Source organism: Bos taurus, chromosome 10 (genome assembly GCF_002263795.3).
Source record: "Bos taurus isolate L1 Dominette 01449 registration number 42190680 breed Hereford chromosome 10, ARS-UCD2.0, whole genome shotgun sequence".
Lineage (NCBI taxonomy): Eukaryota > Metazoa > Chordata > Mammalia > Artiodactyla > Bovidae > Bos > Bos taurus.
The window spans coordinates 2,465,744-2,489,732 of NC_037337.1; the positions used below are offsets into that span (position 1 = coordinate 2,465,744).

Sequence of the window (23,989 nt, forward strand, 5' to 3'; positions counted from 1 at the left end):
ATGTCAGTTATTGTGCTAGTCATTGAGGATGTAAAAATTTGAGAAAAAGATTTGAGAAATTCTGATATTTAGAATTTGAGTAGAGAAATAAAGAATGGCCAGATGCTGAGTTTTAATTTGTGACCTGCTGTGTTTAGAGAACTCTCCACACAAATTGTTAGTATATCTGGAGGATTTGTATAAATGCAGAGTATCTGTATTGGCTTACTTTTTTTGCTGTGATGTTAGATAGTAAAAGTGAATTTCTTTTCCTTTCCATACGTGTTTGGACAGCGGATGGTATTCCTAATGACAGTAGTGATAGTGAAATGGAAGACAGGACTACTGCTAATCTGGCAACTTTAAAACTTGATGAGTGGCTCAGTTTCAAACTGGAGCCAGAGGTGAGTTGCTTTCTAGTAGTGTGATAGATTTTTTTCATTCAGTTGTATGAACTATACACGGTGTGATGAAAACTGTCTCTTTAAAATTGAGCCCTTAGTGTGAGAGGATAGAATACACCTTGTTTTTCAGTTTTCACAGGGCCCTGTTACATTCTCTGACATGTTGTGGTTTACTGCTATAGAGGATTTGAAAAACCTAGGTGTCACTTAGTATTTGAGCATGGTGATATTTGAGTATGTTTGTTCATATAAGAAAATACTGAGTGCTGGGGACACAAGAAATTCTTTTATTTTATATAACTCTGTTTAAAGGGAAAGATATGAGGTCATTCTCTTTTCTCTTTACATGTATCTCTCAAGTAGGAAAGATGAATGTTTGTTATCAGATTAAAATTTTTCTTTTTTTTTTTAAATTTTATTTTATTTTTAAACTTTACAATATTGTATTGGTTTTGCCAAATGTCGAAATGAATCTGCCACAGGTATACATGTGTTCCCCATCCTGAACCCTGCTCCCTCCTCCCTCCCCATACCATCCCTCTGGATCGTCCCAGTGCACCAGCCCCAAGAATCCAGTATAGTGCATCGAACCTGGATTGGCGACTCGTTTCATACATGATATTATACATGTTTCAGTGCCGTTCTCCCAAATCTTCCCACCCTCTCCCTCTCCCACAGAGTCCATAAGACTGTTCTATACATCAGTGTCTCTTTTGCTGTCTCGTATACAGGGTTATTGTTACCATCTTTCTAAATTCCATATATATGTGTTAGTACACTGTATTGGTGTTTTTCTTTCTGGCTTACTTCACTCTGTATAGTAGGCCAAAGCCTTCCCTTAATTCTATCTTTACTTTTAAAGATCATTTTATATCCTTTTAGGGGACAATACGAACTGTCAAAAGTTGATACTGGCTAGAGCTTACTTTTTTACATGCATTCCTTCATCACTTCAACCTACTGCAGTCTCATTTCCATTCCCATCAATTTTTCCCTTCACTGAAACTGTACTTGTCATTGTCGATGCTATCTCCTCCATGTTGTCACAGCCAGACTGCTGTTATTGATAAATGTGGCCTTTCTCTCATAGTTAACACTATTGCCCATTCCCTCCCCATTTTCCTTCCTCAACCCTGTCCAACTTCTTTGTCACTAGTTTCTATAATACTACTCTTTGCTGATTCTTCTATCTAGAGAGGCTGTTCCTTCTTAGGTTCTTTCATGTACTCTCTTGTATGTGCTTGTACCTTAAATGTTGGATGTTCACCAGTAGTATGTTCTTTACCGTACACTGTCTCTGCAGTTTCTAGGGGCCTCACCTCTGCATGTAGATTTAGTAATCATTTATACATTGATAACTTCTAGGCCCATCTTATCTGTATCTCTAGCTTAGGATTTTCTCTGTATGAATTCAGCTGGTTTCTGGACATCATCATTTGGCAGTAAAATAAAGTATGAATGAAATTAAATGTATTTTTTCTTTATTTACCCTGCTGTCACTTTTCCAGTATTAATCACACCTTACCACACATTGTTTTTCTTTCTCTCTCATTGGACTGTATAACTTGATTTTGTGTCTCTAGTGCCTCAAAATGGTAAAGAAATTTTATTTTTTTCATGCAACAAAATGAATGAAATTGATAATAAAATATATAAAATGTGAAATGTGTTCCTTGGAAACAATTTCAGACTAATAAATAATTGTCTTGCAAGTGTGGTACGTATTTTGCTGTTACCTATTTGAACTGAGGGCTTCCCTGATAGCTCAGTTGGTAAAGAACCTGCCTGCAATGCAGGAGACCCTGGTTCGATTCTGTGTCGGGAAGATCCACTGGAGAAGGGATAGGCTACCCACTCCAGTATTCTTGGGCTTCCCTTGTGGCTCAGCTGGTAAAGAATCTGCCCACAATGCGGGAGATCTGGGTTCATTCCCTTGGTTGGGAAGATCCTCTGGAGAAGGGAAAGGCTACCTACTCCAGTATTCTGGCCTGGAGAATTCCATGGACTGTCTAGTCTGTGGGGTCCCAAAGAGTTGGACACAACTGAGCGACTTTCACTTTCATTTGAACTGAAAAAAAGCTATTTTATTACAGGCAGCCAGTTTATTGCTGCAACTTAGACAGAAGTGGCACAGCTTATTTTTACGTCGAATGAGAGCTCCATCCAAACCTTGGTCTCAAGTTGATGAAGCTACTATAAGAGCAATTATAGCTGTTTTAAGCACTGAAGAACAATCTGCAGGCTTACAGCAGCCATCTGGGATTGGCCAAAGGCCAAGACCTATGTCTTCAGAAGAACTTCCTTTGGCATCGTCTTGGAGGTCAAATAATAGTAGAAAAAGTTCAGCAGATACTGAATTTTCTGATGAGTCTACTACTGCAGAAAGGTAAATTTATAGCATTTTATTAAAATGAGATATTTTCTCTAGGAAATAGTTATTTATCATAGAATCACATGCTTTTATAATATTTAAAAATTACTTTCTTATAATCTGAGATATGCAAAAAGGTTACAATAAAATGGGAAGAATTTATTACTTTTAAAACATAATTCTTTTAAGTGTTAGATAATACGAAGAATTTCAAGCTCCTGGGGTCTTGAATTATTTAAAAAGGAATTTTTTTTTTGTCAGGAAAAGCTCAAAATGTTTAATTTTCAGAATTTACAAATTTAGGGTCTATGAAAAAGATAACAGCATTTTTTATGATGCATTTTAATTCATATATGTCAAGTCATATCTTTCCTAGATACAGCAAAAAGTGTTGGCTATGGCCATTTAGAAGAACTGTCTCCTTCCAAGTCTTACCTAGATATTAATAAAACTGACTGGTTTTTGTACAGAAAAGTACTTTATTCATTTGTTCATACAGGGACATATTAAATGCTTAGTGTTCTTGGTGTGAGGCATATAGCAATGTATAACAAATGAAAAACAGATCTCTTCAGAAAGGTTACATTTTGTTGAATAGAGGAATACATATATTAAAAAAGTAAATTTACTGTCTTGGCAAAATTTCTTACAATTTAGCTAAATTCTTTTATCATTTCTATCATTTGGCAATTAGATGTGAATTTTTTAATATATGATTATTGAGAGCTCTTATATTGAATCATTTTTCCAAAATGTATTTGGTAATGTTGTATTTATAGTGAATGGTTGGCCATGATTTAGAAATATTTCTGGTTGTAAAAATGTTTGTTAGAACCCAATTTGTATTTCTTTATATCAGTTAATTTTTTTTTTTTTTACCCTGATAGAATGGATAATAGAGACAACATTCTTGCCTGGAATGCTAGTTTGAACAATATAGTAGATATTATCTCTGTGCTAAGAATATTATTTCATTGTTAAAAATTGAAAATAGAAATAATGGAAGCATAAAAGATATGTGATGCTTATTATTTTTCAAGGATCAGATGGAATATTTAGTACCTACTATCTTTTGGTCAGATTTTACTTATTTGAATGAAGCATAAAGGCGTGTTATCAGTTAAGACTTCAGTAAAAAGGAATAATACATGATGGTTTCCAAGTTTTTCATATATAACATTTTAGGAATAATTCAACCAATTGCTTACAATAATGTGTGTCCCTAAACCATTTTCTCTGATGTAGATACTGCCAAGCAAAAAAGAAAATAGTAAAAAATACATTTTCTGCTTAGATACTCCTCTTTTTTAAAAGATTTTTTGAAAAATTTCCTTGAACAAGGGTTATTTCGAATATGTGAATACATTTGCATAGAAATTATGTGGTAGACTTATTTATAGACTGCTCTGTAAAAAAAATATATATATATATATATTCAGAGGGACTATTTATACACACATGTGTTTATATACATATACATACATACTATACACATACATTTATGAGGAAAATTTTCCTATTTTCTTTATAAAAGTAATGTATACTCATTTAAAAAAATTAGAAATACAGGAGAAAATCACAATTATAATAAAGTATAATATTTGTTATGCTTTAGAAACTGATTATCTTATAAATTCATTTTTTCTCCTGTGATACCAATATCTGCCATTTTCCTTTCCTTATAGGTTGTAGCCTTGCTTTCTTTATTCTTTTATCTTTTGAACAGTGAGATAAAGAATTTTGTATACTTTTAGACTTTGTAGTTTTAATAGACAAGGCCTGAAACTGATGTAGCTTGGTGAGGAATAGATTAAGGACTCTTCTGAAGATGTATTTTTGAATGGAGAATAATCTTTCCTTATAATCTTTCTGGAATTGCTTCTTGAAGAAAAGGTATTTATAGTTAGAGTTTTCACACTAGGATGGCAAAATATAGATCAGATAATTTCTTTTAATAAAAACATTTTATTAAAGTTATTTTAAAAAGTTTAAGAAACTATTAAAACATGGAAAATGCCCATATCCCATGTTAAAATTAAACCAGTGTTTTTAAGTTGTTGTTTTTTACATAATAATTTGCTTACAAAGAATAAACATCTTTTCTATAATAAAAATGAGGTATAACTGAATTAGAATTCTTTGATTCTCTTAAATGAAAATGTAGGTGGAAGGGTTTATACAAATGCTGTGTTTCTACATGCATGAAATTTGAGGGGGAGCCAAAATTTGGGGAGGAAGAGAGAAAAGCTAGAATAGAGCAGAGAGTCAAAGATCAAATTGGAAACTGCAAAAGTAGGCATTTAGTTCTATTGGAAGTATCATTTTTATTTTAATAAGATATTACCCTCAATTAAGTTCTATTACCTAGTTTTCAGGTAAATAATCTGCCAGGGTAAGAATGATGGGATTTTAGAGGTATAACTTGATAATTCATTGAATTTTAATTCTTAAAGACAAAAGCCCTGAAAAGTTGGTTTATTATATTCATCAAGTTCTTAATAATTATTCACGTTTATTCATTATATATTTTTGTTAGCATTTTTAGGCTTTAGCTATTTTATTTGTGAAAGAAATATTGAATCCAAGATATTTATTGAAAGAGAAGCAAAATGTGGGGATAAGCTATTTTAACTTATTTTGAAGGCAGAGTAATTATAATTGCAAGGCTCATGGAAGTTTATGAACTGTTTATGACTTATTTTTTTATGTTTTGTTTATTTATTATATATAAACACAGCAAAGTAAATGATTGTTGTTCAGTCTCCCAGCTGTGTCCAACTTTTTGTGACCCCATGGACTGCAGTATTCCATGCCTCTCTGTCCCCCACCATCTCCTCTGAAGTTTGCCCAAGTTCATGTCCATTGCATCGGTGATGCCATCCAGCCATCTTATCCTCTGACGATTTTCACCTGTTTGCTGTATCTACCCAATTATTTTTTTCTTGCTTCCTTTTATTTTTTTTTTGTTCACAGATTTAAAAATCAGTCTCTCACATCATGTCATTTTACTCCTCTGTATTTAGATTTGAATCTCTTAAAAAATAGAGGCATTTTTCCTATACAATCAAAATCCAATAATCAGTCCTAATAAAATAATCATTTCTCCAGTTCTCAAACTATGTTTATTTGAAACAGCATTCAGGGAGGACTCACTCATGCACTGTATTAGGGTGTCTTGTTTCTTGAATCTCTTGTGATCTAGAGCTCCTTTGTTGACTTTTCTTAGGGAACTAGGTCAGTGGTATTATGAGATGTACCACATTCTGGATATGTCTCTTTTTATTGCTATATCCTGCATATTTCATGGATGTGGTTAGCTCTCAAGGCTTGATTAGATCCAGTATTTTGGCAAGAACATTTTTTTTTTCTTTTGGAAAGAATATTTTATAGGTAATGCTATGAACTTTATATTATACTGCTTTAGGAAGTACTTAATGTCTTCTTTGTTTTTTAATGTCTGGTTTTCCACTGAGATGTATACTTTTAAAAAAAAATTATAAAATTCTTGACTGCCATTTTTGCTGCATTTATTCATAGAATTTTAAAACAGAAGAATCTTGGCATTTATCTAGTTTAATCCCTTTATTTAATAGCTAAGGATATTAAAACTCAGATAAATTAAAAGACTTGCCCAGGATCACCTACCTCATTAGTTGTAAATTTAGTTCTGTCTGAAAATCCTCTCTCCTGACTCTATTGCAGTATTATTTCCATTTTGCCATGCTGTAATTTTTAGTATGCTTTTGAAATCTGTTTGGTTTTAAGATATATGCAAATGGAAGAGAGGTAGAGTAGGTGATTTTCTAGTAAAGGCCATTAGCATAGAGGTATTTAAATAATTTTAAAATGTTAAAAGACATTAGGCATCAATATATGACATTATAATTGTTTAGGATTTCTTCTAGACCGTCATAAAAGAGGTTAGGAGTTTTGTAAGGGAAATAATACTTGGATATCTAAATTAAAATTTTTTATAGGTTGTTTTTAATGTATTTTTGTATTGTTTTAAAAAAATGTTATCTTTGTAAGTGTACCCTAATAGTACAACCCTTTCTTCTAAATGTAATAGAAGAATGAAATTGCCTTTTAAATTACTATTCCATAAATCACAGAATCATTGAACTTTGGTTTGAAATGGGGTCTGCTTTGTATTATGATCTTATGTGTAACTGATCTTTGCTTCCTCCTTTTCACTCAAGAGTATTGATGAAATCTCCAGCTCCAGTACTACACCAACCTCAGAAGTATAAAGATAGAGGAATTTTGCATCCTAAACGAAGCACTGAGGACCGGTCAGATCAATCTTCTGTGAAATCTACAGACAGCAGTAATTATCCAAGTCCTTGTGCTAGTCCTTCTCCTCCATCCTCAGCAAAGGTAGAGTATCAGGGATTTGTAGCACATCTGATGTTACATATTTAAACAAAATTATAAATAATTCTGCTTTTAAATCACTAATCCTGGCCTCTGTTCTAGTTACAAATAAAAGTTTGCAAACAGTAAATTTTTTAGTTTCCCCTGCTTGCCAGATATTTTTGGTCGGTATCATCCAGGGAAGTTTTCATATTAGATCATTCCCTGATGGCATGTGGCTAAGCAGTTCATGATTCCTTTTCTGTATCTTTAGAACCTTTCTTTTGTTAAATACAAATGACAAGAGGAATTTCTTAAATTAATTTTGATTCATACTTTCAAAATTGAAAACAATTATTTTTTTCATTCTTACTTGATTTCTTCAATTCAGTGGTTATATTAAAAATACAACACTAGATGGGGTTAGGAAATGTTGATAAAGAATTGAGAACTATGTATCTTTTAAAAAGTTTGTGATATAAATGATTTCAACTATTTAGAATAATTTTAATTTAATACCTGAATAAGTATTTGGTTAGTGTTTTTTAGCTATGTGATGTAGTTCTGGTGAAAATGTCTGCTAAAATACTATTGTTAAATAAGAGGAAAAGAAATGTTTTTGCAGATTTATATTCTTAGGCTTTAAGAGTATTTTTGTTTTTAAGTGCCTTTATTACAGCATAATTTACATGATAAAATTCACCAATTTAAACTGTTCAATTCAGTGAATTTTGACAAGTGTATGCAATCATGAACTGTACTGCGTCTCATGGAGAGCAGTCCCATTACCCCTGGATTCTGGTAACCACTAAACTGCTCTTTGTTCTTAAAGTTTTGCCCTTTTTTGGAACTTCCTGTAAATGAAATGTATATAACTTTTTGTGACTGGCTTATTTGACTTTTGAAATTGAATTATAATTGAGTTTATTATATTATTAGTTAGATATAAAATATATAATATTAATATAAAATATATATAATATATTATTACATAATATGTCATAATTAAATAACTGTATTATAATTATAGTTATATATGTATTATATTAGTATTACTACAATATTAATATTATAAATTAAATTATATTTAATTTATATTGTATTGTATTTTATATAAATTATATATATTATATAAAATCATATATATTATATATAATATATATTAAATTATATTTAATTTAATTAAATTATATTTGATTTAATTAAATTATATTGATAATATTTTATACTATCATATAATAAACATTAATATTTATATTATATTAATATTATGTATAATATATCATGATATATTATAATTATATTGATTATATGATATATATTATAATATGAACAATATATTATATATTTTATATATGAATATAAATATATAGGAATACATAGTATATAATATGTAATATATAATATAAAAATAAAATATATCATATATAAATAAGTACTATATATAAATATATAAATGTTATATATAAATAAGATATAATATAATAATATATTAATTATGCAAGTGGAAGATAATATAAGTGGAAGATTAATGTAATTATATATATTAGTTATATATTATTATTATTTTATAATTATTATATTATTTTATTACTTTATTTAAATAAATAGTAATATTTATTACTATTGCTGGATAGTAAGTATTCTATTGTGTGGGTATATCCTGTTCAGTTCAGTTCAGTCACTCAGTCATGTCTGACTCTTTGTGACACCAGGCCTCCCTGTCCATCACTAACTCCCGGAGTTTACCCAAACTCATGTCCCCTGAGTTCATGCTATCCAACCGTCTCATCCTCTGTTGTCCCCTTCTCCTTCTGCCCTCAATCTGTCCCAACATCAGGGTCTTTTCAAATGAGTCAGTTCTTCACATCAGGTGGCCAAAGTATTGGAGTTTCAGTTTCAGCATCAGTCCTTCCAATGAACACCCAGGACCACCACAGGTCACTCATATCTCCTTTAGAATGGACTGGTTGGATCGCCTTGCAGTCCAAGGGACTCTCAAGAGTCTTCTCCAACTTCACAGTTCAAAAGCATCAATTCTTCAGTAATCAGCTTCCTTCATAGTCCAACTCTCACATCCATACATGATGACTGGAAAAACCACAGTATTGACTAGACGGACCTTTGTTGGCAAAGCAGTGTTTCTGCTTTTTAATATGCTGTCTAAGTTGGTCAGAAATTTTTTTCCAAGGAACAAACATCTTTTAATTTCATGCCTGCAGTCACCATCTGCAGTGATTTTGGAGCCCAAAAAAATAAAGTCTGTCACTGTTTCCATTGTTTCCCCATTAATTTACCATGAAGTGATGAGACCGGATGCCATGATCTTAGTTTTCTGAATGTTGAGTTTTAAGCCAACTTTTCACTCTCCTCTTTCGTTTTTATCAAGAGGCTCTTAAGTTCTTCGCTTTGTACCAAAAGGGTGATGTCATCTACATATCTGAGGTTATTGATATTTCTCCTGGCAATCTTGATTCCAGATGTATCACAATATGTTTATCTATTCACCATTCATGGACTTTTGGATTGTTTCTACTTTTTGACTATTATGAATAATATTCAGGTACAAATCTTTATGTACAGATATGTTTTCTGATCTTGGGTACATACCCATGAGTATGTTTGTTGGGTTGTGTGGTAAGTGTAACTTTACAAGAAACTACTCAACTGTTTTCCAAAATAGCTGCACTTTTCTCTGTCCCCTTCAATAATCTATGAGGATTCCATTTGCTCAATATTCTTAACAGTACTTGACATTACTAGATTCTTAATTTTAGCTATTTAGGTGTATAGTGATACTCCATTGTAGTTTTAACTTGCATTTTCCCAATGATTAAGTATTATATTGACCATCATTTCACATGCTTTTTTCCATTTCTGAATCTTTGGTGGTCTGTTCAAGTTTTTGTTTAACTTTTTTAGATTGTTTATTGGTTGTCTGTTTTTTATTTACTTGTAAGAGTTCTCTATACAAGTTTTAATTATCTGTGTTGTAAACACTTTTTTCAATAGTCTGTGCTTGCATTTACATTTTATTAATGGTGTCTTTTTTTGTCCTCATGTAACCATCACTTTATTTATTTACGAGTGTTTTTAACTTTTTTTAGTTTTTACTTTTTTATTGAGGTATAATTGATTTACAATATCATATTAGTTTTAGGTGTACAACATAATGATTCAGTATTTTTATGGATCATACTCCCTTTAAAATTGTTACAAAATAATGGTTATATTTTCTTGTTCTATACAATGTGTCCTTGTTACTTATTTATTTTTAATTTTTATTTTATATTAGAGTATAGTTGGTTTATAATATTGTGTTAGTTTCAGGTGAACATCAAAGTAATTCAGTTATCTTTTAAAGAAAAATGCTTTTAATTTTGATGGAAGTCCATTTAATTTATTTTTTCTATTTCATCTGTATTTTCTATTACAGTTCATTTATTTTGTGTCCTAAGAAGCCCTTGCCTAATCAAAGATTCCAGAGATTTTCTGCTGTGCTTTCTTCTAGAGATTTTATAGTTGGAACTCTTTGCATGCTATACCTCTCTTGGTCATGATGTATTACCCTTTTAAAATATTGCTGGATTTGATTTTGTTCCATCAAAAATTTTATTAAATGAGGGATCTTTGTTTATGAGGGATGTTATTCTCTAGTTATCTTTGTATGATTTTGGTATCAGGGTTGTGTGGTTATTTTATAGTTAGTGGGGAAGTGGTCCTTTAACTTCAATTTTTTGAAAGAGATGTATAGGCTTAATATTATTTCTTCCTTAAGTGCTTGATGGAATTCACTACTTAAGTCATTTTTACCTTTTCCTAATTGTTGGGGTCTTTTAATGGACCGGGACCTGGCGGTCCAGAGGTGACAATAAGAAAAGTGAAAGAGAGAAAGAGGCTGATACTCCCTGGTTTACGCAGAGAACCAATAAAGTCCTTGACACAGGACTTGCGTCTCTCATGAAGGCACTGGGTGCCCTCTTGAGGGGGAGGTGAAGGTACAGGGCGCCTTCTCGAGAGAGTCGTAGAAGCCCAGGAAGGAGAGTGAGCAAGACAGGTTTCTGCGCTCCAGAGAATTAGCCGAGGGGAGAGAGAGAGAGAGAAAGAAAGACACGGGGACCCAAGCTCTGATGGAGCAAAGGTGCTTTATTATCAGAAAGGCAGGCTTGTATATCTTTAGTAAGATGATTACTCAGCTATTACACAGGATGAAATTTTATCAATAGCCACAATATGGATAGTCTAATACATACAAGGTCTCTGACACTGAAAAGAGTCATTGCCTGTTTCATCTCATGACCTGAGTCCTGAGAACTGTGTGCAGCTGTACTCATTCTTGGAATAGGAACTGATAAGGAACAGAGAATCCTTGAGAAATAGAAAACGGCATGCAGGAATCCTCCTGTTAAATGTTCCCTGACACCTAATGTATCTTGAATCAGTATTATGCCCTTTCAGTTATAGTTTGAGGACCTTGCAACAGTATGCTTATATTACCCTTCAGTCCTTTGTTGATATTGGTTTCTTACATTTTATTTCTACATGGTACAAATGTCAGAATATATTAGTTTTTGTTTTACACAGTCAATTACCTTTTTATCAAAAGTCAAGAAAATGTCTTTTATATTTACTCAATGTCTAACATTTCCTGTGCTTTTTATTCTTTTGTGTTGACATGAATTTCTATCTTGGATCATATACTTCTGCCTGAAAACCTTCTTTTAACATTTCTTTAGGTACAGATCTGCGGGAAATGAATTATTTTAGCTTTTGTGTAAAAATTTTTTTTCACTTTTGTTTTTGAAAGATATTTTTACTGTGTATATAATTCTAGGTTGACAGATGATTTTCTTTCATTACTATAATACTATCATATGGGCTTCCCTGATAGCTCAGTTGGTAAAGAATCCGCCTGCAATGCAGGAGACCCTGCTTTGATTTCTGGATCAGGAAGATCCACTGGAGAAGGGATTGGCTACCCACTCTAGTATTCTTGGGATTCCCTTGTGGCTCAGCTGGTAAAGAATCCACCTGCAATGCGGGAGACCTGGGTTCAATCCCTGGATTGGGAAGATCCCCTGGAGAAGGGAAAGTCTACCCATTCCAGCATGGGGTTGCAAAGAGCTGGACAGGACTGAGTGACTTTCACTTTCACATTAGTAGTTTATATAGTTTCTGATGGGACGTCTACTATCATTCTTATCTTTCTTTCTGCATATATCATTTGTCTTTTTTTGCCTAGCTGCTTTTAAGATTTTCTTTTTATCACTGATTTTTGGCAATTTGATTTTTATATGACTTGGCCTGGTCCTCTTTATATTTCTTCCTTAATCTGTGTATGTATAGTTGCCATTGATTTTGGGAAATTTAATACCATGTATTTTTTATATCTCACCTCTTCCCCACTTCTTTTCTAGAATTCTAGATATACAAATGTAATACTATTGGATATTGTTCCACAGGTCACTGATACTCCCTTCGTTTTTTTCAGTTATTTTTGTCTCTTCATTTGAGATTGTTTCCATTGCTGCATCTTTAAGTTCATTGATTTTTTGTTTGTAGTATCTAATCTGATATGCATTCTTTCTAGTGTACTTTTCCTCCAAATACTTTATTTTCATCTCCAGACCTTCCTTTGAGTCTCTAAAAAAAAATACCTTCTATTTCTCCTCTCATCATATTTATGTTTCTTCTACCTTCTTAAACATAGTGCCATGTATTGAGAAGAGCTTCTTTAAATTCTTGTCTCCTAATTTCATCATCTGTCATATCTCAATTTGTTCCTGTTGATTAATTTTTTCCCTGGTTGTGGTCATAGTCCTGTTTGTTTGCATTCCTTAAAATTTTGTTTGGATGCGAGATTTTTGTTTTATTCATTTAAATAGTGTTAGACATTGTTCTGATACACAGTTAAATTAGTTACAATCAGTGTAATCCTTCCAGGACTTACTTTTAAGCTGTGTTAGGCTGGGTCTGGGCACAGGGCAGTTTTTATTCTGGTCCTAATTTATTTCCAGTACTAAGGTATGATTTCCATGGGCTGATGTGCTAGGTTTTACACGTTCTTTCCATTTTGTCTGGGAAAAAGATGAAATATTCCCAACCATGTGTGAGCTCTAAGAACTATTTTACTTTGAATTTTTCCTTGCTTCAGGTCATTGTTTCTTACTATGTTCAGGTCTTTACTTAGCCAGAACCTTGTGAGGACCCCTTCTGTAGTCCCCTGTTCTCTTCCCATGCAGCTCCCTTCTATCTGGTGCTGCCGCTGCCGCTGCTAAGTCGCTTCAGTCGTGTCCGACTCTGTGCGACTCCATAGACGGCAGCCTACCAGGCCCCACCGTCCCCGGGATTCTCCAGGCAAGAACACTGGAGTGGGTTGCCATTTCCTCCTCCAATGTATGAAAGTGAAAAGTAAAAGTGAAGTCACCCAGTCGTGTCCAACTCTTAGCGACCCCATGGACTGGAGCCTACCAGGCTCCTCCATCCATGGGATTTTCCAGGCAAGAGTACTGGAGTGGGTTGCCATTGCCTTCTCTGTCTATCTGGTACACTGCCATGCAAAACCTAGTTAATGTGGCCTCTAAACTGTAAGTTCAGTGAGACCATTGGATTCCGTTTGTGTTTCCCTTCCTGTATTGTCACCTGGAAATTGTATCCAGGCAGTAAGCTGGAGCAGTTTTTGTTTTGTTTTCAGTCTTTGCAAGTTTATTAATATATTTTCTGAAAGTACATTTGGAGTATAAATCAGAGTTGACTATTCTGAATGCTCTGAAAATTGGTACTTGGTTTTGGTTCTTTGACCTCACTTTGATTGAGCCTTGTGTAAGTTTTCAGCCATGATAGAGCTACTTATATTTGTTGAATATTTGGTAAAATATTTTGGTTTATATATTTATAAGATGTTATTTAATTGAGCCTATTGATTTTTATTTATTTATTTATTTCATTTTTTTTACTTCACAATATTGTATTGGTTTTGCCATACATCAACATGAATCTGCCACAGGTGTACACGTGTTCCCCATCCTGAACCCCCCTCCCACCTCCCTCCCCATACCATCCCTCTGGGTCATCCCAGTGCACCAGCCCCAAGCTTCCTGTATCCTGCATCAAACCTGGACTGGCGATTCGTTTCTTATATGATATTATATATGTTTTAATACCATTCTCCCAAATCATCCCCCACTCCCTCTCCCACAGAGTCCAAAAGACTGTTCTATACATCTGTGTCTCTTTTGCTGTCTCGCATACAGGGTTGTTGTTACCATCTTTCTAAATTCCATATGTATGTGTTAGTATACTGTATTGGTGTTGTTTTTTCTGGCTTACTTCACTCTGTGTAATAGGCTCCAGTTTCATCCACCTCATTAGAACTGATTCAAATGTATTCTTTTTAATGGCTGAGTAATACTTCATTTTGTATATGTACCACAGCTTTCTTATCCATTCATCTGCTGATGAACATCTAGGTTGCTTCCATGTCCTGGCTATTACAAACAGTGCTGTGATGAACATTGGGGTACACGTGTCTCTTTCAATTCTGGTTTCCTCTGTGTGTATGCCTAGCAGTGGGATTGCTGAGTCATATAGCAGTTCTATTTCCAGTTTTTTAAGGAATCTCCACACTGTTCTCCATAGTGGCTGTACTAGTTTGCATTCCCACCAACAGTGTAAGAGGGTTCCCTTTTCTCCACACCCTCTCCAGCATTTATTACTTGTAGACTTTTGGATCGCAGCCATTCTGACTGGCGTGAAATGGTACCTCATTGTGGTTTTGATTTGGATTTCTCTGATAATGAGTGATGTTGAGCATCTTTTCATGTGTTTGTTAGCCATCTGTATGTCTTCTCTGGAGAAATGTCTATTTAGTTCTTTGGCCCATTTTTTGATTGGGTCGTTTATTTTTCTGGAATTGAGCTGCAGGAGTTGCTTGTATATTTTTGAGATTAGTTGTTTGTCAGTTGCTTCATTTGCTATTATTTTCTCCCATTCTGAAGGCTGTCTTTTCACCTTGCTTATAGTTTCTTTTGTTGTGCAGAAGCTTTTAATTTTAATTAGGTCCCATTTGTTTATTTTTGCTTTTATTTCCAATATTCTGGGAGGTGAGTCATAGAGGATCCTGCTGTGATGTATGTTGGAGAGTGTTTTGCCTATGTTCTCTTAAGAGTTTTATAGTTTCTGGTCTTATGTTTAGATCTTTAATCCATTTTGAGTTTATTTTTGTGTATGATGTTAGAAAGTGTTCTAGTTTCATTCTTTTACAAGTGGTTGACCAGTTTTCCCAGCACCACTTGTTAAAGAGATTGTCTTTTCTCCATTGTATCTTCTTGCCTCTTTTGTCAAAGATAAGGTGTCCATAGGTGCATGGGTTTATCTTTGGGCTTTCTATTTTGTTCCATTGATCTATGTTTCTGTCTTTGTGCCAGTACCATATTGTCTTGATGACTGTGGCTTTGTAGTAGAGCCTGAAGTCAGGCAGGTTGATTCCTCCAGTTCCATTCTTCTTTCTCAAGATTGCTTTGGCTATTCGAGGTTTTTTGTATTTCCATACAAATTGTGAATTTATTTGTTCTAGCTCTGTGAAAAATACTGTTGGTAGCTTGATAGGGATTGCATTGAATCTATAGATTGCTTTGGGTAGTATACTCATTTTCACTATATTGATTCTTCCAATCCATGAACATGCAAAAAAAACAAAGGCGACCATAGTAAAAATCAACAAAGCCAAAAGCTGGTTCTTTGAAAGGATAAATAAAATTGACAAACCATTAGCCAGACTCATCAAGAAACAAAGGGAGAAAAATCAAATCAATAAAATTAGAAATGAAAATGGAGAGATCACAACAGATAACACAAATACAAAGGATCATAAGAGACTACTATCAGCAATTACATGCCAGTAAAATGTACAACGTGGAAGAAATGGACAAATTCTTAGAAAAGTACAACTCTCCAAAACTGAACCAGGAAGAAATAGAAAATCTTAACAGACCCATCACAAGCATGGAAATTGAAACTGTAATCAGAAATCTTCCAGCAAACAAAAGCCCAGGTCCAGACGGCTTCACAGCTGAATTCTACCAAAAATTTAGAGAAGAGCTGACACCTATCCTACTCAAACTCTTCCAGAAAATTGCAGAGGAAGGTAAACTTCCAAACTCATTCTATGAGACCACCATCACCCTAATACCAAAACCTGACAAAGATGCCACAAAAAAAGAAAACTACAGGCCAATATCACTGATGAACATAGATGCAAAAATCCTCAATAAAATTCTAGCAATCAGAATCCAACAACACATTAAAAAGATCATACACCATGACCAAGTGGGCTTTATCCCAGGGATGCAAGGATTCTTCAATATCTGCAAATCAATCAATGTAATACACCACATTAACAAATTGAAAAATAAAAGCCATATGATTATCTCAATAGATGCAGAGAAAGCCTTTGATAAAATTCAACATCCATTTATGATAAAAACTCTCCAGAAAGCAGGAATAGAAGGAAGATACCTCAACATAATAAAAGCTATATATGATAGACCCACAGCACACATTATCCTCAATGGTGAAAAATTGAAAGCACGTCCCCTAAAGTCAGGAACAAGACAAGGATGCCCACTCTCACCACTACTATTCAACATAGTTTTGGAAGTTTTGGCCACAGCAATCAGAGCAGAAAAAGAAATAAAAGGAATCCAAATTGGAAAAGAAGAAGTAAAACTCCCACTGTTTGCAGATGACATTACTAGAGCTAATCAATGAATATAGTAAAGTTGCAGGATATAAAATCAACACACAGAAATCCCTTGCATTCATATACACTAATAATGAGAAAATAGAAATTAAGGAAACAATTCCATTCACCATTGCAACGAAAAGAATAAAATACTTAGGAATATATCTATGTAAAGAAACTAAAGACCTATATATAGAAAGCTATAAAACACTGATGAAAGAAATCAAAGAGGACACTAACAGATGGAGAAATATACCATGTTCATGAATTGGAAGAATCAATATAGTGAAAATGAGTATACTACCCAAACCAATCTATAGATTCAATGCAATCCCTATCGAGCCTATTGATTTTTAAAGGTCAAGTTTCATTTCAAGAATTATCCATTCTTTTTTAGGGCTCAAAATCTCCTTCACCAAAACCAAACATGCCTATTCGATATTTCATAATGAAGAGTAGCAATCTGAGAAACCTTGAAATTTCTCAACAGAAGGGTATCTGGTCTACAACTCCTAGTAATGAGCGGAAGCTAAATCGAGCCTTTTGGGAAAGCAGCATGGTGTACTTGGTATTTTCTGTTCAAGGATCTGGACATTTCCAGGTGAGCCATCCTGAAACAGTAAAAGGGCATTATTCTGGCTATAGATTAGATCAGTTAAATCATAGAGGTTAAAAACAAGCTGGGTTTTTATTGCATTGGAACGTAAGCATGCACTGTGCTTGACTGAGGATGAGGAATAAATTGCACCTTTTCAAAGGAATGATATATAGGGATCCTTATTTTTGCCTTGTTTTCCTAGAGTCTCTCCAGATAAACAACTTTTCCTTCTGAGGACAACTTAAGACGGTAGATTAAAAGTAATGAGAAGTGTGACTTTTGGATAAAATGTTTATTTAAATAGTGCCAAAGAGATTAGTCTGACCATCAGAAACTAAGTGTGTTTCTTAACTCAGCTTGACTTAATGTATATCTGTATTTATAAAATAATGGATTTATTATTTGATATAATTATCATTTTTGAACTAAAAACCTAGAAGTTACATTGTATTCATAAGGTAATGGAATAAATGTGGGTTTAGAACTATGATACATTATTTAGAAAATATGTGTTTGTATTTAAATTACATTAGAAAGCTGAAATCGGTCTTTCCTCTAACATTTTTTAATTCATCTTTTTATAAGAAATGCTTAATGAGTAGCTTTCTGGAATTTTGTTAGGTATCTATTATTTTTATATTACATTGTTACCTTAAAAGTACAAAACCTCAGGGCTTTCTCAGATAAATTGAATTCAGAGGTCTTAATATCATCCACCCCTTTTCCCTCATTTTATTCACAGGGATTTTCTAGAATGTCTTCTGAGATAGGAAGGGAGAAGAGTCAGGATTGGGGCTCAGCTGGACTAGGAGGAGTGTTTAAGGTGGAGTGGATACGGAAAGAAAGTCTTCCCTTTCAGTTTGCACACCATTTACTCAATCCTTGGAATGACAACAAGAAAGTCCAGATAAGCAGAGATGGGCAGGTATACGATGGCATTTAATATTTTTCTTCCACTGTTTTGTTTGGCTGTTATTCAGTGATTTGTTTGAGGAACAAATGCAAGAATACAAATTGTATATTCCATGTGCACATGGGAAGATAATGGTTCAAATTTGTAGAAGAGTTAATTAAAAACCTACTTGCAAAGTGCCTAACAGAGCTCTTTTTTTTTTTTTTTTATCATTTTGTAAACCTGACTTTGCTCTGTCATTGTATATATAATCTTTCACGTCAGTTCTTGGAGGTTCCTATTGTCTAACTAACTTAATATGATCAAAACCTAGTGTAATTCTGAAGTAATTTCACTAAAGTCTAAGGATAAGAACAGTATCTAAGTTCTTTATGGATTTAACTAATGGTATAAATAGCGATTTTATATTTTTGTGGCTTTTTTTATTTCTGTTATGCTTTGCCTTCATGATACTGCTGATAGGCATTTTAAACTAGTTAAGGTGATGGGAATTAACATATATATTGATGACTGTGCTAGCTTCTTTATATGAGGTAGTTCAATTCTTAAGCCTAAAATAAGTTATTGACCAAGTTTTTTGTAGGAGAAAATAGATTCAGAGAATCTATTTAGAGAGTTATCTAGTCTTGCTAAGGCTACATCTAATACTTCATCTGAACAAGTGTGACTGTTCAAATAACCACTTGAAAACTGTTAAGGTTCTTTTTAAGTGCACATGATGTCACAAGAGGACAATAAATGACATTCTTTTCAATATGTAAGAATATTTTAATTTTTATTTGATAATAATTTTGAAATAAATTTCATTCCTTAAGAGTATTATATAGTATCTAAGATGGTTTCTTGAGGGAAAAAACGCAAACATCTAATATGCTAAGTATTAACATAAACCTTTGGAAGTACAAAAGCTGAGTACTTTTGCTAAATTTTCATGAAAACAAAATTCACTATTTCCTGGGAGAAAAAATTCCAGAAGAACTCCCCAGAAATTTTTCACCATTTTGTCATGGGTAGTTGTAATATTTGCAGGTTAACTGCAATCTTGGATGTCAGGAAGTCAACTCTAAATCTTCATGAAAAGCATTAGAGCAGTGAAGGCATAACACATGATTTTAGTAGAAATATGAAATTTGATTTTCTTACATTTTTATCAGTATAGGTTTCAATCTAGTTGTTTTTATGTTTATTGTGACTTTTGGTTTATCTAGGAACTAGAACCTCAAGTTGGTGAACAGTTGCTCCAGTTATGGGAACGCCTTCCATTGGGAGAAAAAACCACAACTGATTAATATTCAGGTTATACCATACTTAACTTTGAGTACAGGTATTATTTGTTATCATTAAGGAAATTTTCAGATTATTTATATTTTCTTTTTTTTTTCTTCTTTTTTTGTTTTTAACCCTTCCAGAACTCTTAGCTTCAGAAGAACAACATGCCTCCTTATAACCACTGAATGCACTGACGTCCAAAAACTGAGATGGGGTTGTGTTATGAATGAGCTTTTCTGGTTGAAAGTGTTGCTTGAGGACCACCATCTTCATATAAAAGAGAAAAGGATAATTTAATTTTTATAGTGATCATAGGGAATGATTATATGTTTGTTAATATGTTTATAATTGAATGAAATAGTTGTTTCTTTATTTAACACAGCAGCAGTTAACATATTTACTTTGAAGTTAAACATTTGTTTGAAACACTGACTTAGATCTCTAATTGGTGATTTGTTTTAATGCAAGATAAATTGTTTACTTTTAAGAAAGGTCTGATTTTATCTGTCCACCTGAGCACTCTTATAGAAGAGTCAACTCTAAAGATTTATCATTAAAAACAAGCAAAGAAAAGCAAATGACCAAAATCTAAAAATGTCCCTTTAAAAAAGTGTGTGCTAATTAAGGACTATTCATTCTGCCATTTTTAACCTGAAGTACATTAAGGAAAAAAAAAAAAAAAGAAGAAGAAAGAATCTTCTTTTTCTGCAACTATATGAAACACAGTAAAAACTGAAGAAAGGCAGAATTCCTTCCTGACTTGAATCAGATCAGATTAAGTGCTTAATAGAGGTGCTACCTCTATTAACCTGATGTGTCCAAACCATCCTTTCTCCTACATGACAATCTTCACTTATTTCTGATACAAAAACAGTGATTATGAACTCTTTGTTTTGGCTAGAGAAACTTTATTTAGACAAGTTAAAAATTTAAGCAAGTTATACAAGTTGGAAAAAAAAAAAAAATGCTTGTAACAGTTAATGGTAACTTGGTTTCTACATGTTTTCCAAACTGAAGCTCCCAAACAAAACACAATGTTTTCTAGTACCTTTTATCCTACTTATGTTTCCAGGTAAGATTTCTCTCTCACTCTTTTTTTTTGTTGTTGTTGCATTTGTGGTTTAATAAACGGAGAGTAACTGTTTGTAAACCCATGTTAGTGCCAACTCTTGGCATTTCTTTGCCATCTCAGAATTATTTGGTTTGATCTCTTTTACCACAGTTGTCTATAAAATTTCCTTAGAGGCTTTCTGAAGGGAAATGGAAGTTCATGGAGAAATGAAAGAAATGTCTTGGTTACTGAGTTTTAAGTGAAACAGGTTTGATAGCACTTCTCATGATGCATTAGGGTCATTGCTATGTAACAAAAACCAACATGAAACTAATTTAAACACAAAAGAGTAAGTGCTCTGCTTCTTTATTTAAAAATAAAGAAGTGAAAAGTCATTCATCAACATAAAATTTTGGGCACTCTTCTCTACTTTCTCTGGGAAAGCATTGTATGTTGGGGCATTAGTTTAAAATGCCGGCCGTAACTTTTGCCTGTACTTGTAGTTACTGGAATTTTGTTTGTTTTATACTTTGAAACATACCTGTAAATTGAGCCTGTGTGAATTATGTTCCACTATATGTATATTACAGTTCTTTTCCTATTAGAGCAAGTTGTGGTTTTCTGATAATGTATACATTTATTTAGGTATATATTTAGCAGTTCACAGTATTCTAATCTGGAAGTAAGAACTTCTAAAAAATAGAACTTGTTTCAATTTCCACCTGTTTTCTAATATCTATCCCTGTATGTAAATAATGAGTTTGTTGATATTTAAGATGAACACAATTTGAATGTAATTAAAATGCTGTTTTTTTTGAGAGAGATGAACTTTAAATATACTTATTAAATGAAATTCTATTAAATCATTTAGATTTTGTTATTTCTGACATTATCAATGATCAACAATTATCCCTTGAGATATTAATGAATTTCATACACTTTGAAGAATACTAAATTGCAGTAGAAGGTGATGGCCTCATATCAGTACCTTTCCTTAGAAAAAATTACCTTATTATGATAGGGGCATGAGAAAAATCCCAAGACATGTTTTAACATAAAATCTTCTGATTATTAATAGGCTATGTAGCTGTCCACCTTGTGTTCTCAAGACAATGCATTAGGTACTGTGCCATTGTATCCAGCCTCACTCTACCAATTACAGCAAAGATAAACAGTAAGGAAAGCATAATCTCAATTGAGTACTTCAAGGAAAGATGTGTTCATTTAAGAATTTGTTCTCAGAGACTCATTCTTCACCATTTAACATCTTACATCCCGAGACAGAGAAAATGTTGAGAAATAAGTCAAATGAACTTTACACCTGAATCAACACCAGAGTGAAAAACTGGACACACACTTCACAGGTGACCACACGTCTTCGTCTGAGTGCGCTTCTCATACTCAGATCCTCACTGTGCTGCTGAAATCTCCATGATTGCTGTCTGCCCAGAGGCCCACACAGCGCAGGCAGGGTGGCCAGGGCCACTGGCTGCATCGTGGTCTTTCTAGCCAAATATGACTTTCTACTTGGCTGTCTAATAAAATCTCAAATTCGGTATATTCAAAATTTAGCCACAATTCTTTCACCACATCTGTTCCACTTAAAGTTGTCCTGTTTTTGATTAATGCCACTTTCATTCTTTTAGTTGTTCAAACCAGAAAACTTGGAGTTATATGTGATTGCTTTATTTCTCTCAGTCCAATCCATGGGAAAGTTTTCTTGGGTTCAGTTTCAAAATATGTCTAGACTCCAGCTGTTTCTCACCACGTGTGTCACAACTACTCTGGACTGAGCCACCTTCATTCCTAAGACGTCTTCTCTTTTCTACCCCTTCCTCATGCTATCAGTCTATTTTCAACACAGAATCAGTCTTTAAAAGCATTGAATCAATTTGTGTTATTCTGTTTGCTCAAAACCCTGCATTGGCTCCCTGATTCACTCAAAGCCAAAGTCCTTATAATGGCATAATGATCTGGTCCCCTTTTATGATCTGGTCCCCTATTACTTCTCTGATCATCTCTCCTCTGCTCTCCTCCTCTACTCATTCCACTTTAGCCACATTGACCTCTTCACTGTTCCTTCAATATCAGGTACCTTCCAGCATCAGAGACTAGTTTTCTTTCCTCACTCTACCTGGAATGCCTTTCTCAGAATATCTGTTTGGCCAATTAGTTTTGTCATCATTTAGTGTTAGCTTTACTGTAAAGTTCTTTTTTTAAAGAAACTATAACAATAACCAGATATGCAGATGATACCACCTTTATGGCAGAAAGTGAAGAGGAACTAAATAAAGATGAAGGTGAAAGAGAGAATGAAAAAGCTGGCTTAAAACTTAATGTTCAAAAAACTATGATCATAGCATCCAGTCCCATCACTTCATGGCAAATAGATGGGGGAAAAATGGAAACAGTGACAGACTTTATTTTCTTGGGCTCCAAAATCACTGTGGATATTGACTGCAGCCATGAAATTAAAAGACACTTGCTCCTTAGGAAAAAAGTTATGACAAACCCAGACAGTGTATCAGAAAAGCAGAAATATCACTTTGCTAACAAAGGTCCATAGAGTCAAAGCTATAGTTTTTCCAGTAGTCCTGTATGGATGTGAGAGTTGGACCATAAAGAAGGCTGAGCACTGGAGAATTGATGCTTTTTAATTGTGGTGTTGGAGAAGACTCTTGAGAGTCTCTTTAAACAGCAAGGAGATCAAACCCTCTAATGGGAATCAACCCTGAATATTCATTGGAAGGACTGATGCTGAAGCTGAAGCTCCAATACTTTGGCCACCTGATGCTGAGACAACTCACTGGAAAAGATCCTGATGAAAGATTGAGGACAGGAGGAGAAGGGGATGACAAAGGATGAGATAACTGGATGGCATCACCAACTCAAGGGACATGAGTTTGAGCAATCTCCAGGAGATAGTGAAGGACAGGGAAACCTGGCATGCTGCAGTCCTTGGGGTTGCAAAGTGTCTGAATAACAGCAGTTTAACTTTTAAAATTAACAAACAGTAAAATCAAATGTTTCTTAGATATATAGCTCATGAGTTTTCATGCATGTATAGATATATGTAATCTATACCACAACGAGGATACAGGTCCATCACCTCCAGAATTCCCTCATGCTATCCTTTTGTAGTTACATACTCCTCCCACCTTTAACCCCTGCCAGCCATTGGTCTATTCACTAACATTCTAGTTTTTTCCTTTTGAGAATATATAAAAAAATTATACAACATGTAACCTTTTGAGTCTTTTTTTTTCACTCATCTCAATGCCTTTAAGAATGATCCAAGTTGTGTATATC

General features: G+C 33.6%; 1 protein-coding gene across 2 annotated transcripts in view; it reads left to right on the forward strand.

The window, feature by feature from the left end:
- YTHDC2 (YTH N6-methyladenosine RNA binding protein C2) overlaps positions 1–21,543 on the forward strand; it is a 73,722-nt gene extending 52,179 nt beyond the window's left edge. The window contains exons 24-30 of one of the 2 annotated variants that reach the window (NM_001192811.1): positions 274–383; positions 2,477–2,769; positions 6,954–7,131; positions 17,247–17,450; positions 18,190–18,372; positions 19,569–19,656; positions 19,770–20,296. In NM_001192811.1, coding sequence (NP_001179740.1) covers positions 274–383; positions 2,477–2,769; positions 6,954–7,131; positions 17,247–17,450; positions 18,190–18,372; positions 19,569–19,649 — 1,049 coding nt within the window. In that variant the 3' untranslated portion in view covers positions 19,650–19,656; positions 19,770–20,296. Of the gene's footprint in view, positions 1–273; positions 384–2,476; positions 2,770–6,953; positions 7,132–17,246; positions 17,451–18,189; positions 18,373–19,568; positions 19,657–19,769 lie in introns of both variants that reach the window. The other variant, XM_059890604.1, reaches the window with a different exon arrangement.
- Positions 21,544–23,989: the final 2,446 nt, after the last annotated feature.